The sequence below is a fragment of the Antechinus flavipes genome, chromosome 4 (genome assembly GCF_016432865.1).
Source record: "Antechinus flavipes isolate AdamAnt ecotype Samford, QLD, Australia chromosome 4, AdamAnt_v2, whole genome shotgun sequence".
In the NCBI taxonomy this organism is placed as follows: domain Eukaryota; kingdom Metazoa; phylum Chordata; class Mammalia; order Dasyuromorphia; family Dasyuridae; genus Antechinus; species Antechinus flavipes.
This window is the reverse complement of record NC_067401.1, coordinates 10,762,902-10,778,454: the sequence shown is the minus strand read 5'-3', so window position 1 is coordinate 10,778,454 and position 15,553 is coordinate 10,762,902. Positions and strand designations below refer to the sequence as shown.

The 15,553-nt window shown below is 57.2% G+C and overlaps 1 protein-coding gene across 1 annotated transcript in view; it reads left to right on the top strand.

Moving 5' to 3' along the window:
* The first annotated feature begins 2,596 nt into the window (after positions 1 to 2,596).
* The window catches only part of RNPEPL1 (arginyl aminopeptidase like 1), a 28,186-nt gene continuing 15,229 nt past the window's right edge, over positions 2,597 to 15,553 (top strand). The window contains exon 1 of the mRNA XM_051999808.1: positions 2,597 to 3,407. Within this exon, the coding sequence (XP_051855768.1) occupies positions 2,607 to 3,407 (801 nt within the window). The 5' untranslated portion in view covers positions 2,597 to 2,606. The remainder of the gene's footprint in view (positions 3,408 to 15,553) is intronic.

The window sequence follows — 15,553 nt, the reverse complement described above, 5'->3', positions numbered from 1 at the left end:
CTGGGCCTGCAGGCGGGGGAGGGGCCGCTCCTCTCCTCCTCCCACCCCCGGCAGTGCCCTGGCAACAGCGGGATCCGGGAAAGCTTTGGGGATGGGGGGAGCGGGACATTCCCTAAAGGTCAGAGCAGGTCGCAGTGAGGTCGGAAAGGACACCCCCGGACAAGGCCCTCGGACGCCCCACGGGTTGGGAGACGCCTGGGACCGGCCCAGCCCTTTCCTTTGCAGATGAGGAACCCGAAGCTCAGAGAGATTAAAGGACGCGTGATGTCATCATATAATCCCAGGTTTAGGGATTTCCCAGTTCTACAGCTTAGGAAACTGAGCTCTAGAAGCTGAAATCCCTGGGTCAGAGGCGGTTTCCGTCCCCACCTCACAGTAGCAGGTTCCCCCCCAGTGACCCCTTCACTAGGAGGACGCGCGTCTCCCAGAACTAGTGGAAGGGCTGCCCGGGCGGGTCTGCCAGGGAGGTCTGGGAGGGAACGGCCGCCAGCTCAGGAAGCTCCCTCTCCCGAGGCAGGTCAGGACTTTTCCTGAGATTAGCCTTCCAGGGACAGAGCAACTTAAAATCTGAGAAGCAGCTGCCGGTGCTGGGCTGGGGAATCCAGCCTCTAACCTTTACTAGCCTCGTGACTCTAGGCAAGTCGCATAATCCCTCGGCCTCACTTTCCCCATCTGTAAAAGGGGGTAATGCATAGGGTCGCCCTCCCAGGGCTCATTACCAAATGCCGTAATATTTATAAAGGGCGGGCACAGGGCAGGAGCCGGGGAGCTCTCACTAAATGCTTATTCCTTTTCCTTAAGCAGGGGACCAGACCCTTACCAGGTGGTGATCCCCCCCCCCCCCGGGCCATTCTGTGTCTGAGAGAGCCCTGGCTCCGGGTCACCCACCAGCCTCTGACCCCAACGGATCTGAGCCCCAGAGACCACAGCTTGTGGCTGGCCGGGGGAGGAAGGTGGCCGTGGCCGCCGTCTCTCTGGCGCGGGCCAACAGTTCGCTTTCCAGTGCGAATCTGGAGGTTGGATGACGCGGGGCAAAGCGCTCGTTTGCCTCAGTTTCCTCATCTGTAAAATGAGCCGGAAGGAAATAGCAAGCCCCGCCCTGTCTGCGCCGAGAAACCGCGAAGGGGGTCGGGAGGAGCCACACACGACTGAGGGACCGAGCGCGTTCAGTCTCGCTCTGTAAAGGAGGGGATTTATTTGGCTCATTTTCCGGACGAGAAACGGAGGTTCTGGGGGATCTGTGCAGGACTGCACATCCAGGGAATGTCTGCGGGGAAGGGAGAGTCCTTCCGACTCCAGCTCGGGCCTCTGGGAGCGGGGCCGGCCTCCCCCCGCCTCCCCCCCCCCCCCCCCCCCCCCCCCGGTCTGAGGTTCTGGACACCGTCTGATCTCAGACGCTAAAAAACAAACCAAACACGCCCCGTTGCTGAAAAGGCCAGGGCGCTTTGCAGCCGAGAACTCGGGGGTTTCTGAATGATTTAAGTCAGCCGTGGGGGGGAGACAGAGGGGAAGCCGCGGGGTGAGAAGGTCAGGAAACTGACGACAAAGGCGGGAGTCCCCCTCCCCAGGCTCATTCGCGGCTTGCCTCGGAGCAAGTCACTTCCGGTCTGTGTGCCTCAGTTCCCTCAGCTGTAAAAGGCAGGGGCGGGGAGATTCGGACTAGACACCCCTTCCCCAAGCAGCGGAGCAAGGATTTTGGCCCAGGCTCTCGGAAGTGCGCCTGCGGTCAGGACGAGGAGTGCCGTCGAGAGACTTTGCTGTAGACGGTCAGAGACGGTCAGAGGTCCTTGGGCCCCACGCCCTCATTTTACCGCAGAGGGAGCTCTGTCCAGCCCTAGGACGGCCGCGGCTGGTCTCCGAGCCTCAGGGCACCCCTCTAAGGAAGCGGCAGGGCCAGGCCGTGTCCCCGAGTGGCCCCCGCGAGGCCAGATTGGCACTAGGTGGCTTCTAAGGACACTTCCGGTTCTAGCGATCTCAGAAGTACCGGGGCTTTAGGGCCCCAGCAGCCACTCTCGGAGACCCCCGAGCTTCGGGGCCGGTCCACGAACGTGGAGCCGTGGGAGTGGGCCAGGCGGCGAGACGCACCTCCCCAGAGGCTGGACTTCTCCTTCCTCCTCCTCCCGCTCCCTCACTTCTCCTTCCCTTCCTTCTCCCCTCCCTCGTCCGCCCACTAGGGCGCGCGCGCAGGAGCCCAGGGGAGCAGAGCGGCCACGAAGCTCCGCGGGGATGCGGGCCCGGGAGTCCGGGCCTGGAGCTGATCCATCTCTGCGCGCGAGACTTCCCGGGATGGTCTGAGCAGGCCGGCCGGCCCCTGCCTCCTCCCCGGCGCGTTCCCTTCCCCCACCCCGCAGGCCAGCAGCCCGCCCCGCGCCCCGCCCCCCGCCCCGCCCCCCGGCCCCAGCCCCGCCCCGCCCCGCCCCGCCCGGCCCCGGCCCCGGCCCCGGCCCCGGCTCCCTCCGGAAGGCCCTGCCCGCCCATGGATTTCACATAGCGCCGGCCCCGGCCCGGCTCCGGCCCGCCCGGCCCCGGCCTCGGCCCCGGCTCCGGCCCCGGCCCCCGCCCCCCGGCCGCGCCCCCGGCTCCGGCTCCGGTCCCGGCCCCGGCCCATGGCGGCCCAGTGCTGCTGCCGCAAGGGACCGGGGGCCACGGGGCCCGAGTCTGCAGCGGCTGCGGCTGCTTCAGCGGCGGCTGCGGCAGCGGCCCCGGCGGCCGCCCCGGACGTGGCCTCGGCTGCCAGCTCGCAGCTCTTCCGCCTGCGCCATCTGCAGCTGGGACTCGAGCTGCGGCCGACCGCGCGGGAGCTGGCCGGCTGCCTGGTGCTGGAGCTGTGCGCTCTGCGGCCCGGGCCCCCGGCGCTCGTGCTCGACGTGCACCCCGCCGTGCGCCTGCATTCGGCCGCCTACCGGCCCGCCGCGCCGGGCCAGCCGCCCTGCGCCTTCGCCTTCGCGCCCGACCCGGACCCGAATCCGGAACCGGGCCCGAGCCCCGAGCCCCGCTGCGCCCCGCCGCGCGGCCTGGACCCTGCCGAGCCGGCAGACCCTGCGCTCGGACCCTGTCCGGACGCCTGCCAGCCGCCCGATCGTGTGCTCGGACGCTCCCCCGACTCGGGCCAGCCGCCCGACCCTACGTTTGGATCCTGCCTCGATGGCCAGCCGCCGGACCCTGCGCCGGGTCGCTCCCCCGACGCCGGCCAGCCTCCAGATCCCGAGCCCCCTCCTGCGCCGAGTCCCCCACCGCCCCTACCCACTTTCCCGGGCGCGCCGCCCGGGCCCTGCCACCCTCTGCTCTTCCGGGTGGAGCCCTTCACGGACTACGGCTCGTCCCTGACCATCAGCCTCCCCGGCGCGTTGCAGCCCCACCAGCCCTTCCACATCGTGCTGCGCTACACCAGCAGCGACGCCCCCGCCGTGAGTATGGGGAGGGGGACACCAGCCCTCGGGTGGGCCCCGGAGCAGCGGCCTGCCGGCCCCTCTGCTCCAGGCGCCCGGGGGGGGGAGGGGGAGGGAAGGGAGGGGTTGGCGGCCGGCAGCTAAGACCCCAGTTCCACTTCTCTGGTGGCCGGACGCCCTCCCACTTCCCTTGTTTATTTGAAGAAGAGCCCGGGTGTCTCATATTGATGTGTCCCGAAGGCCTCGGGGAACTGCCAGGCGCCTTCGAGGCTTTTTTAAAGGAAGACAGGGGGGGGGGGGCGGGATTCCCTGAAGGTCAGACAGGTAGCTTGCTGTAGCAGCCGCGGAACCCGGGACTCTCTCTGGCCGGAGCGTGGTTGGGTTTGCCCTAGAGCCCTAAGTGTCCGGGGCTTGTCGGGACACGAGGCAGTCGCGGCCGCACGCTCCTGCCCCCTGCCCAGAGGAGGCCCGGGCTTCCCAGGGGTGGGGGTGGGGAAGGGAGCTGCGTCTGACAGCTTCTGAGCCAGGCCTGCGAGTGCCATGTATGCTTCCGCCTGTCCGGGATCACCCAGGAGCCCTTGCAGGCGGCCGGGGCGGGCAGAGCCTCCCCTGCATATCCCAGCCTCCCCTGGTGCCTGAAAGGGCCCGATTGGATCCCCAGGCGGGTCCCCCAACCCCTTTTTAATTACGAAGGCAAACTGGAACGGAGCGGTAAGCTCCGGGGACGCGAGCCCCCTCCCCCAAAGGCCCAGGCTTCCATACCTCCATGAGGTGGGGGGAGGGAAACTTGAGGGGAGATTTTGACAGTTTCTAGGAAGCGGGAGGAGAGCGAGTGGAAATGCATTTTTCGAAAACCAGTTTCGTTCTCTTGGGGAGGGAGCCCGAGACTGAGCCGCCCCTCCCCCGGGCCCCAGTCCTCCGGACTAAAATGGTTTTATAAAGGGCTTTCTGTTGCTACTGAGAGGGGGGTGGGAGGCACCGGGTGGTACTGGGCTGGGCCCGGCCCTGCCCTCTTCGGGCTGGGGGAAGCGCGGGCCTGGCCGCCCCGGGCAAACCCCAGGCTCCAGACCCGGCGGCGGTGGGAGCGCTTTCTGAGTTTTGTTTCTGATTTGGACTAGCCTGGCATGTGTTTGATGGGTGGGGCTCCTGGCACCCAGGAGGGCCCCGGGAGGGCCGGGACAAGAACCACCGCATCTAAGAGCTTAGAGAGAACCTGCCGAGACCCGGGAACCCTCCTGCGGGGCCTCTGCCGCCCATCCCCCACCGGCTGGATTCTGCGCGGCTCAGCCCTCCCCCAGTTCCCTGAGCCAGGCAACTTCGGGGGGAGGGGGGGGGCAGAAGGATGGGCCAGCCTAACTCTTTCTCAATCGGACCAGGGAGAGCTGGAGCCTAAGGAGCCACCGAGGAAGTTTGAGTATTTCCGGGGTGGGTCACGGAGCCCGATGCTTAATGCCGGAAGGGACCCCAGAGCCTGTGTAATCTGATCCCTCTTTGTACTGGTGGGAAAACTGAGGCACTGGGAGGGGAAGCGTCCTAGGAGCCCAGACCCAGACCCGGATGGTTCCTCAGAGCTGAATAGTCTAATCTCTTCATTTTACAGATAGGGAAACTGAGACCAGGGATTTGTTAAGATCATATGGACAGAGGAACTGGTGGGATTTGAATGCGATTCGCACTGGATTGAAGGAGCCTTCCCTCATTTTATTGGGTGTAGGAGCAAGGTCTTGGGGGAGCTGCAGCTTAGTCACGTGCAGCTTGGCGGGGTCAGTGAGCAAATGAGGTCGGGCCTTTGTGCTGGGACCCGCGGCCTCCGCCTGTCACCCCTGTGAAGACCAGCGGGTCTGAGGGGCGGCTGAGCAGCTTCCCAGGCCAGGGCAGGGCAGGCCCCGGCACCAGCGGCTCCTCTGCTCGCTTCTTTCTGCTCAGCCGGGCCTGCATCCGAGGCCCAGGGCAGTGGAGATGGCCAGGCTAGGAAAGGGGGAGAAGGGGAGGAAATAGCAAGTACTTTACTGATCTCATTTACTCCTCATCACACTCCTCGAAGGTGGGCGCCAGCATTATCTTGTCCAGGGTCACGAAGCTGAATTTGAACTCAAGTCTTCCTAACTCCTAACTCCCGGCCCACCACAGTATATGGTAAAACGTGATGCCTCCAAGGTCCCTTCTCATTTCAGGTGGACGAGCCTGCGAGGAAGTTCTGAAATATTGTAAAACGCATCCTCCTGAGCCGTAGCGGCTTGAGATAAGGCTCCCCCGCCCCACATCCCCTTGTGTTATTAGTGACCGGCGCGTGTTAAGATTTTTTCCTTTAGTCGGACAGTTTAGTGAGTCTGCTGCTAAGGAAACTCCCTTTCCCAGGGTACAGCAGCAGCTGCTAGTCCGAGAACCCTGAGAAGGTGAGTGGTTTGGCCGGTCACCCAGCCAAGTGTCCTCCATGCTCCGTGACTGGCTCCCGGCTAGACTAGGGATGAGCAAACCACCGGCCGGGGCTCAGGTCCAGCCAGCGTTGGCGGCCCTTGCCCTGGGCCAGGCTCCTCTTCACATAAATGTTGTTCATGTAAAACTCCCAGATCCTGAGATTTCCATTTTAATAACTGAACCGTCCATTTAGAAAACAAAAGCCTTCATCCTGAAACAGGCCCTCCGGATGAATTTCCTCAGCAGTCCTGAGCATCTCGGCCAGCTCTCCTGTGCATGACAAACCCTTTCCCTCTAATTCTGATAAAAGGAAGGGGGGTTGGGCTCCTTGGGTGGTTCGGCTCCTCTGAGCTGCTCAGGGTTTAGTGGCACCCATCTCAGTGGCTGCTGCTTCTGGCATTCGCGCCTGCCTGGCGTGGGCCACCCCAAGAGGGGGCAGAGATCTTGTTTCCTTTAGGATGGTGGCCACGTAGAATCTGTCGTATGTTGTTCACTAGAAGCTTTTTAAAGGCTCCCAAAGGGAGGGGCCTGAGACCCTGGACCGTAAGACCCTGGTTCCATTCTCTAGGGCTGACCGGGAGACACCGGGGACCGGGCAGATGCTGACAAACATTTGGGTGAACTACCGTACGGGAAGAACTTGAGCTCGAACCTCTCAAGGTGTTTTGGGAAGGAGGGGCCTCGGTGCACGGATAGTAGCTAATGTCAGGAGTGAATGTGAGGTGGGTGACCTTCACCGGGACTCCGGGAGTAGATGGTGGAGGCTTCCCGATGGGCCCAGATTGCTCGGGAGGAAAGGGTGGTTTTCCAATCACTTCGTTCTGGGCGCTGTGCCAGGTGGTGTGCTGGGTGCCCAGATACGAGGACAGAGCAAAACCGTTCCCGTCTGCAAGGGATGTAGGTTCTGCCCACCTAGTGACCGACCACAAAGCATCTATGTCGTCCTGCCGAGATGTAGATACAATGACAAAAACTGAAACAGTTCCTGTCTTTAAGGGAGAACACTATTAAAAAATACAAAATCTATGCAGAGGGATAAAAAGTCATTTCAGGAGAGAGACTTTATAGCTAAGGAAATCTGGCTTAGCATTGTTCAGGCCGGTGAGTGTGATAGACCCAATCCTGTCATCTTACAGATAGGGAAACTGAGACCCAAGGACTGGAACTTACTCGTCCAAGGTCACATGATTGGCAAGCGTCCGAGCGGACAAATTTCTAGATACTCCGTGTTCCTGGTGCCTATTATAGTTTGTTTTTCTTTTTCACTCCTGGGCCCCCTATGGCTGGTATATTCTTAATGGAAGACACAGCCTGGCCCTTCCTTTTCTGGCTCTGTTTGCCCCTTCTGATGGTCTGAAAAGAAGTCATGAGACGTGGCCACGTGGCTGCCGGGGGCAAGCTTCATGCTCCCTGCTGCTGCCACCCTCCTTTCGTTTGGTCTTGGGCACCACTCCCTCCGTGTGCCCAAAGGCAAAGAATAGGTGGGGCTCCTGGCAAGCAGGCCTTCTGCCCATCCCTTCCATGACTCCACAAGCCCCCTGGCACACATCTTCCACACATCTGAGCCTCTCCGGGACTCCACGGAGACCTTCGGCCTCCCGAATCTGGACCGATCGGAGGCTGACGACCCCTTCCCTTTAGCCGACGATACGGTGTCTTGTTTTGTTGTTTTCCTTGAAAGTGGAAAAATTCCTCTCGTTCCTAGAAGCCAGAGCCCTCGTGGCCAGCCTCTTAAAAGCACAACGTTCCCCATCCCGAGCTCTCTGGGACAGTGTGGCAGTGCCAGGCCCCTGGTTCGTACTAGCAGCAAGGGCTGGCACTACCCGGTAAATGTTCAGTGGCTCGTGCCAAGCCTCGCTGGCTGGGCGGTCTTCAGTGCACCCGAGACAGTAGAGATCGGCCCCGGAAGGGAAAAAGATTTCTGGGTAGGGAGGAATATGCGGGATGAGGGCGCTATTGCAGGTGTGGGTTTCCACATAGAGCATTTCTAGCTTCCTGGCTTGCTCACCATCCAAAAGCATCCCGTGCAGCTGCTACCGAAAATAATAAAGTCGGTGTGAGAGGAGAGAAAGGGCCGCAAACCTGGAGTCGGGAGGGAGCTCAGAGCTGGTCTGCTTTTCCCATATTCCCCACAAGTGATCCCCGCCCTTTGCTTGAAGACCTCCGGTGAGGGGGGAATCCACTGTGCCCGTTTCCTCTTTGGGACAGCTCTGATTGCCAGAAACTCTTTCCTTTTCCCTTTTCAGCCCCTGGATCAGACTCCTTATGTCCTGAGTCTTTTTGGACAAACTACCGTCTCTTCATCTCTTCCATTAGGACGGCAGGAGAAATTATCAAATGCTTTAAAAAAGCCCAAGTAGACTAGATGGCATTCCCTAATCTCCCTCCTTTAAAAAGATAATAGTTAGTCTGGCACGACCCGGCCTTGATTAAGCCGTGTTCCCTTCCTAAGTGTTCTCTGACCATCCCTTTCTAATAAGCTCTAGAATTGTCCCGCATTTGAAGTCACCCTCGATGGTCTATAATTACAGGCTCCATTTTCTCCTTCTTTAAAAACAATTTTAAATTGGTGCCTTAAACTTCCTCAAAACTCTTCTTTGGCCCCTGTGTTCTCTCAGGTTACTAGTCTTTCAACAATGGCATTATCAGTTTTTTCAGTAACCTGGGATCTAGATCACTCTAAATGATTAAGGGAAGTCAGGTTCTCCCTTTCTGTCTCTCTGCTCATCTTGAACATCATCTCCCCATTATCTGCTTTTATTTTATCCTTCTTGGCAGGGAGAACTGACACGATATGTGCACTGAGCAGCCCTGCCTTCCCCTGTCCACTGTCCTCTCCACCACGGGCCGGTGTCCCATCCCTCCTCAGATCCCCTTTCTCCAATGCGCTCAAACCCTCCTTCAGCCTATCTCCTCCCTTCCTCCCTGTTATTCATTTTCCTTACCAGCCTTAGCGCTTTAGTGTACCTGATGCTGTTCTCACAGGCCTGGGTCAGCCTCTGTGATGGGCCCTCAGTTCTCTCTCTTATTTTTTATTTACTTATTTCTTTGGACGGATTCACTCAGTCTTTTGAAAGATGAAAACATTAAAGCAAATCACAAATCGGTTCTCTACTCGTCCTGGGGAAGTACAGGTAATCGGAGTCCCCTCCCATCCAGGCTTGTTTTCCCAACTCCTTGATTTTCACGTTTCTTCCCAGTTGATCTGTAGTCTATCCCAGTGACAGTCTCAGTGCTATTCTTACCTCCGTTAATTAACCCGAATAGTCTCCACAATGCTTTTCTTCCTCGGTTTCTTGATTTCTTCACAGGAGCAGATCTTTGGTTTCATTACATGATTGTAAAAAGTCTGAGCTAGGATCCGAGACGGAGCCAGCCGGAGGGAGATAGAGACAGACAGACACCAGAGAGATTCTTTTTGCTCACCTCTCTGCTGGTGGGTAGGGGAGTGTGAGAGAATATATGACCAAACAAATCTAGTGGGAGGAAAAAAATGAGGGAAGGGACCACAGCGAGACAAGGTAGTTCCTGTTTTTGTTTGTCCCTCGTTCTCGAGGATGACCGTGAGATGCTTGGGGGACTGCAAAGTCACCGGCCTCACTTTCTCCTCCAGAGCCATGATCGGTCAGGGGATTTCCTCAAGAAATTGCTTCTGAAAAGTGGCAGGGGAGCGTGTGTGTGTGTGTGTGTGTGTGTGTGATCACAGACATAGAGAATGGTCTAGAATGGAGCATTCTTGGAGGGCTCCAATATGGAGGCAGATTATGGGGTCCTCCGCTGGCTGACTAACTTGTATTTTACCCCCAAGACAATGGGGAGCCTGCTGAGGGTTTCTTGGGTAGCGGTGACACGGTCAGGCCTGTGCCGCAAGCAGATTCTTTTGGCAGTTACAGAAGCGTGGGAGACCAGGTAGGAGTGATAAGGGCTTGGGGGAGGGTGATGGGCCTGTGAGCGCAGAGAAGGGGAGCGCCGTAAGAAATGCTGTGGACTGGACACTGGGGGCTCATAGATAATAGAACCAAAGGTTTAAATAATAATAGGCTTAAAGTTGGAAGGGCGATTGGAATCCTTTGGGGGTGGCCCCCTCATTTTACAGATTAGGAAACTGAGGCACAGAGAGGTTTAAGGGGCTCATCCCGGAGTCACGCAGTTGGTGTCTGAGATGGGAATCGAGATGGGTCTTTCTTGCTCCAAAGCCAGAGCTCTCTCTGCTGACTAGAGCCAATGAGACGGCAACTGTTTGGAGGGAGGCGGTATCGGAGGAGTCAAGGATGGCTCCAGCTTGTGAACTGGGGGACTGTGAGGGTAGAGCGAGGTGAGTCTGGCAGAGGGCCGGGTTCAGAGGTCACGAGTTGTGCTTCGGACAGGCTTGGTTGGCGCTCCCTGCAGGACACGTGAGACCGGTCACCGGGCCTGGAGTGGGGGGAGAGATTAGGGCTGATGCTTTGGGCCCGAGTCTCATGGGCAGAGAGACCCGGACTGAATCCGTGGGAGCCGCAGAGATTCCCGAGACAGGAGAGAAAGAGGGAAAAGACAAATGAAAGAAGCAAAGTCTGAGGAAGCCCCTGAGAGAGGGAAGGGATCAGGAGGGCAAACCTGCAAGGAAAGTGAGAAAGTGCCAGCGAACAAGGAAGGAAAGCAAGAGAAGCGGTGCTGGGGAAACAAAAGGGATGGAAGTTCCAGAGAAGTCGAGGAAGGTGAAGAGTGAGCCAAAAGCCATCGGCTGAGCAAGGAGGAGGGAGGAGAGGAGGCCCTGGAAGTCTCCCCCCAACCTAAGAGAGTGAAGGAGACGGGCCAGGTGGGAGCATGGGAGGGCGGGGGGACCCATAATAAAGAACATGCTTCTATTTTGCTAGTGAGTGGGAGGTTTAGACACCCACTGGGAGCAGGCGGTGGCAGGGGCGGCGTCAGCTAAGGCAGGCAGGCTTAGAATAGACACCGGGGGGCCTGGATGGAGCCAGTCGGGGAGGAGGAACACAGCTTTTATCACAGAGCAACGAAGGACGAGTTGAGATCAGATCGTGTGAATTTATGTCCTGATCAGCGCAGATTTGCTGCTTCCTCCAACAGTGACATGGAAGACGCGAGACCGGGTGCCCGGAGGGGCCGTGGCAGAGCAGAGTCTGGCCCTGGCACAGAGAGACCCGGGCACTTTATAGCCATGGCATCCTGAGCGGGGGCTTGACCTCTCTCTTCCTCAGTTTCCTCTTCCGTAAAACTTGGACTCCGCATCTTCTACGACCCTTTCCAGGTCTCAGTCTGTTCTTGTGTGAGCCTCTGAGCCGGCCTGCAGGGTGACTTACTGTGTGAGGGGGGAACCGAGGCAGCAGGGCCTGCTGGTGAATTAGTCACAGATTGACTAGCGTGTTTAGGATGAGGGAGCTTTCAGATTGTTGTCTTTGCGATGGCAGGTGGAGGGACTGCGGGGAAGAAGAGGGTTCAGAACCCAAAATTTTAGAAAGAGAATGTTAAAAATAAAGAAATAATAAATTAATTTTAAAAAATATATCAATTATGTATAATAAAGGGAGAAAGGTGAAAGCGGATTAAGGAGAATGAATAGGGGAGCAGGACCAAGGATGGAAAAGGAAGACATTTTAGAGAACCGGTATAGGAGAAGGAAGGCGGAGGGGAAAGGGGCAGCACCGGGCAGAGAAGGGTATTTTCAAGTTCCTGTCACTGAAGGGGACACGGTCCCGACTGCCAAGGACAGCCCAGCTTCAGGGAAGCCATAGGGACTGGAGGGCCAGGAGACCGAGAGGATCAGTTTAGAGATTGAGATGGCGAGTTAGGAAGGCGAGGAGTGGACTGGGGAGAAAGGGCCGGGCAGGTAGAGAGGAGGGCGGGAGAGCTGGTGACCCGGGGCCTGTGGATCCCAGCCGGAGCATCTCAGCGGGCCGACAAGGACAGATGGTCTGAGCCTCCAAGGAAGAGAGGTTGCTAAGTGATGGTGTCCGGGGGGGAGGGTCGGGAAGTGGCAGGAAAGAACAGGAAGCCTGCCAAGTCCCCTTCCTGGCTCAGCGTGGCCAGGGACATCGGGAAGAAGCATCCAACACGGAAGATGGCAGCTAGGGAGGCGGCGTCTCATGGAGGGAGCTGAAATATGGAAAGAATTGGAAAAGAACAGGGGAGGATGGAAGATGAATTAAGGCTGAATCCAGGGCTTTCCCTCCTTCCACAACATACTCTGTCTCTGTCTCCCTGTTTCTCAATCTGTTTCTCCTATCTGCCTGTCTCTCCCTCTTTCCCCCTTTCTGTCTCCATGTCTCTCCTCTCTGTCTCTGTCTCTCTGTGTCTGTGTCTCTGTCTATATCTCTGTCTCCTCTCTCTGTCTCTGTCTTTTGTTCTCCCTCTCCCTCCTTCCCCCTTTCTGTCTCTTTATGTCTATCTTTTGGTCTCTCCTCTCTATCTCTTCCTCCCTCTCCTTCCTTCCCCCTCTCTTTCTATTTCTGTCTTTGTCTCTCTGTCTCTGTCTCTTTCTCTCTATCTCTCTTCTTTGTCTCTCTCTCTGTCTCTCTCCTCTCTGTCTCTCTATCTCTCTGTCTCTCTCTTCTTTATCTCTCTCTGTCTCTTTCCTGTCTCTCTCTTTATCTCTCTTCTTTGTCTCTCCCTCTGTCTCTTTCTCTCTCTCCTATCTCTCTCTTTCTCTCCTCTCTGTCTCTCTCTGTATCTTCCTCTCTATTTCTCTGTCTTTTGCTCTCACTCCCTTTCCCTTTCTCTGTGTCTTTCTGTCTCCTGTCTCTTCCCCTCTATGTCTCTCTCTGTCTTTCACTCTCGCTCTCCCTCCCCCCTCTCTCCCTTTCTGTCTCCATCTCTGTCTCTGATTTTCTCTGTCTTGTCTCTCTCTTCCCCTTTGTAAATTATATTTCTGATTCTTCAAATTCAGTCTTTTTTTGTTTTTCCATCACCTTTATTCCCTAATTGCCCTGCTCCTAACCATTCCTTCAAATAAGAGTAGCTAGCATTGTAGAACGCGTTAAAGTTTGCAAAACACTACAATAATCATCTCATTTTATCTTCACAGCAACTTTGAAATAGGTACTATTATCACCCCCATTTTCTAGATGAGGAAACTGAGGCAGACAAGTTTAGGAAATTTTTCAGTCACAAACAGTATCTGAGGTTAGATTTGAATTCAATTCTTCAATCCTGTGATCTATCCCTAATAAAGCCATCTAGACAAAGCTAAATAGGAAACAAAAAAGGGGGGGGGCAGTTCAGCAAAACTAATTCACACCTCAATCAAACCTTATTTGCAGTGTTCTGAACCCCCAGCCCCCTACCCACCCCCAAAGTGGAGGAGAGGAGCACTCTCATATCTCTTCTTTGGGGTCAGACTCGGTCATTAGAACTTCACAAGGCTCAGTTTTGCTTTGTTCTGGTTCTTTCTGTGTAGCCATGTCTATTTTGGGTTCCATCGCCTTTGCATGAGTTGATAGAACCTTCCCATCCCTCCTGTCCTGCATGGTTTTGGTCCCTCGAGTAGCAGCGATACCCCAGCACAGCCGAGTGTCCCGGCCTGGCGCAGCCGTCCCCATTCAGTGGGCGTGGACTCCACTTCTTTACTACCACAGAAAGCGGCCTAGAAACGTGGGATTCTCCCCCCTCTCCATGGGGACACGATCCAGGCTGTGCCTTTGTGTCCGAGGAGGTGACCTTTTCCCGGCTTTCTTGGTGCCCTTGTGTGTTGCTTCTCGGAGCTGCGGGTTTGCCATGAGCGAGAGAGCCCGTCTTTCCCCCATGAGCGAGTGGGCCCATCTTTCCCATGAGCGAGAGGGCCCGTCTTTCCCCCATGAGCGAGAGGGCCCGTCTTTCCCCCATGAGCGAGAGGGCCCGTCTTTCCCCCATGAGCGAGTGGGCCCGTCTTTCCCCCATGAGCGAGTGGGCCCGTCTTTCCCCCATGAGCGAGAGGGCCCGTCTTTCCCCCATGAGCGAGTGGGCCCGTCTTTCCCATGAGCAAGAGGGCCCGTCTTTCCCCCATGAGCGAGAGGGCCCATCTTTCCCGTGAGCGAGTGGGCCCGTCTTTCCCCCATGAGCGAGAGGGCCCGTCTTTCCCATGAGTGGGTGGGCCCGCCTTTCCCCGGTCCCTCATGACGCACCATTCCCTCCATTCGTGTTTATCTGATTATTCGTGATTTGTAGCAATCTTTCATCACGCAGCTCTGTTCCCGGTAATTGGGCATCGCCTAAGCCATAATTCAGCTAAACTTTCATCACTCATAGCTCTGTGATGTGTCCGATGCTAAATTTACCCTATCTCTCCCTCCCCCCCCCCCCCCAGGTCCATCTTCCTTGTCCTTCACTGCACAGTTTGGGGCAGACATTTGAGAGCAGGGGTTTCTTTGCTGGCCAATCTCATTTGAGCCTCCCCCCTTTCCTTCCAGCTCCCTGGGGGAGGCCCTGGGCTTTGCTGCAATGACTGCTGGGCTTGGAGGCTGAGACCCGAGGTCAGACCCTCTCTCTGCCTTTTAGGGCACAGCCCCTCCTCCTCCTCCTCCAAGTCTCACTTCCTTCATCCGTAAAGAAAAATGTGGCCTTAGGTGATCTCAGGGGGCTCTTTGCTCTAAAGCTACTTATGTAACTTTAGGCAAATCACTTGCCCGCTTCCTTTTCTTGTCAGGTGGGCCCAGTTCTCCATGACCTCGTGTGGGGTTTTCTTGACAGCGGTTCTGGAGGGCTTGGCCATTTCCTTCTCCAGCTCATTTTACAGATGAGGAAACTGAGGCAAATGGTGTTAGGTGACTTGCCCGAGTCACACGGCTAGTTAGTATCCGGGGTTAGATTTGAACTCGGAATCAAAGGAAATTGACTATAGACAAACTCTTAAGATCCTTCCAGCTCCAAATCTGCGATCCTCTGGTTAGATTTCCGAGCTGGCAGACAGCACTTTCCTTTCTGGCCCTCAAGAGGTCCCGTCCACCCCTGGCCAGAAGCTTGTTTCTTTGTATTTTAAGTGTTTCATATTCATAGTCATAGAGGACAGAAGGGCCGACTTGAGCCAGGAAGGGAGGTCGGCCGAGGTGAAGGACAAACTAAGTTGGTTTGAGAGGTGGACTGAGGGGAGGATAATCGGAGGATTATTATGGATTTAGAGTCGGAAAGGACATTGGGTTCATCTGGCCTGTCCAATTCCTCATGTTCCAGAGGAGGAAGCTGAGGCACAAAGGCGAGCAGGGTCTTGTTTATAATGGCGCCAATGGAATTTGAACCCAGACCCTGGGCCTGCAGAAACAGCCCCATTCCACTGACCCCCGCGGTCTCCATTTGAGAAAGACTGGTTCCGTAGGGTCGGTCTGGACTGCGTTTTGTGGGCCTCCGGGCCTCCCTTGTCACTTCTGTTTGGGAAAATGCCCAATGGCAGAATGAGGTCAGCAGCCTCCCGAGTGCGCTTGTGTCCTAGCGCCAGCGATGGCCCCTGGGACGTGTGGAAAGCAAGGGTCCGGAGGAGAGCCCCGGCCCGGGCGGCCCGCACACCCTCTGCTTGTGTGTGTATTTGGCTGCGTCGTGTGGCCGGCTTGGAGGGAGCTAAGTAAGGATCAAGGGGGGCCCTCTCCTAATGTGTCTTGTGCCCCTTGGGCAGGAGGGCCCAAGATGGAAAGAGGAGGGTGGGGATGGACATCCCAGAGACAGCCCCGGGGCTGTGCTCTCCTCACCCAGGGAGTTCCCAGGGTGGAAACTTCCTCCTCCAGGGCAGGGCAGCCCCTCATGGCTTCTACCTTAGTCATTCCCAGCACTCAGGGGCCGTG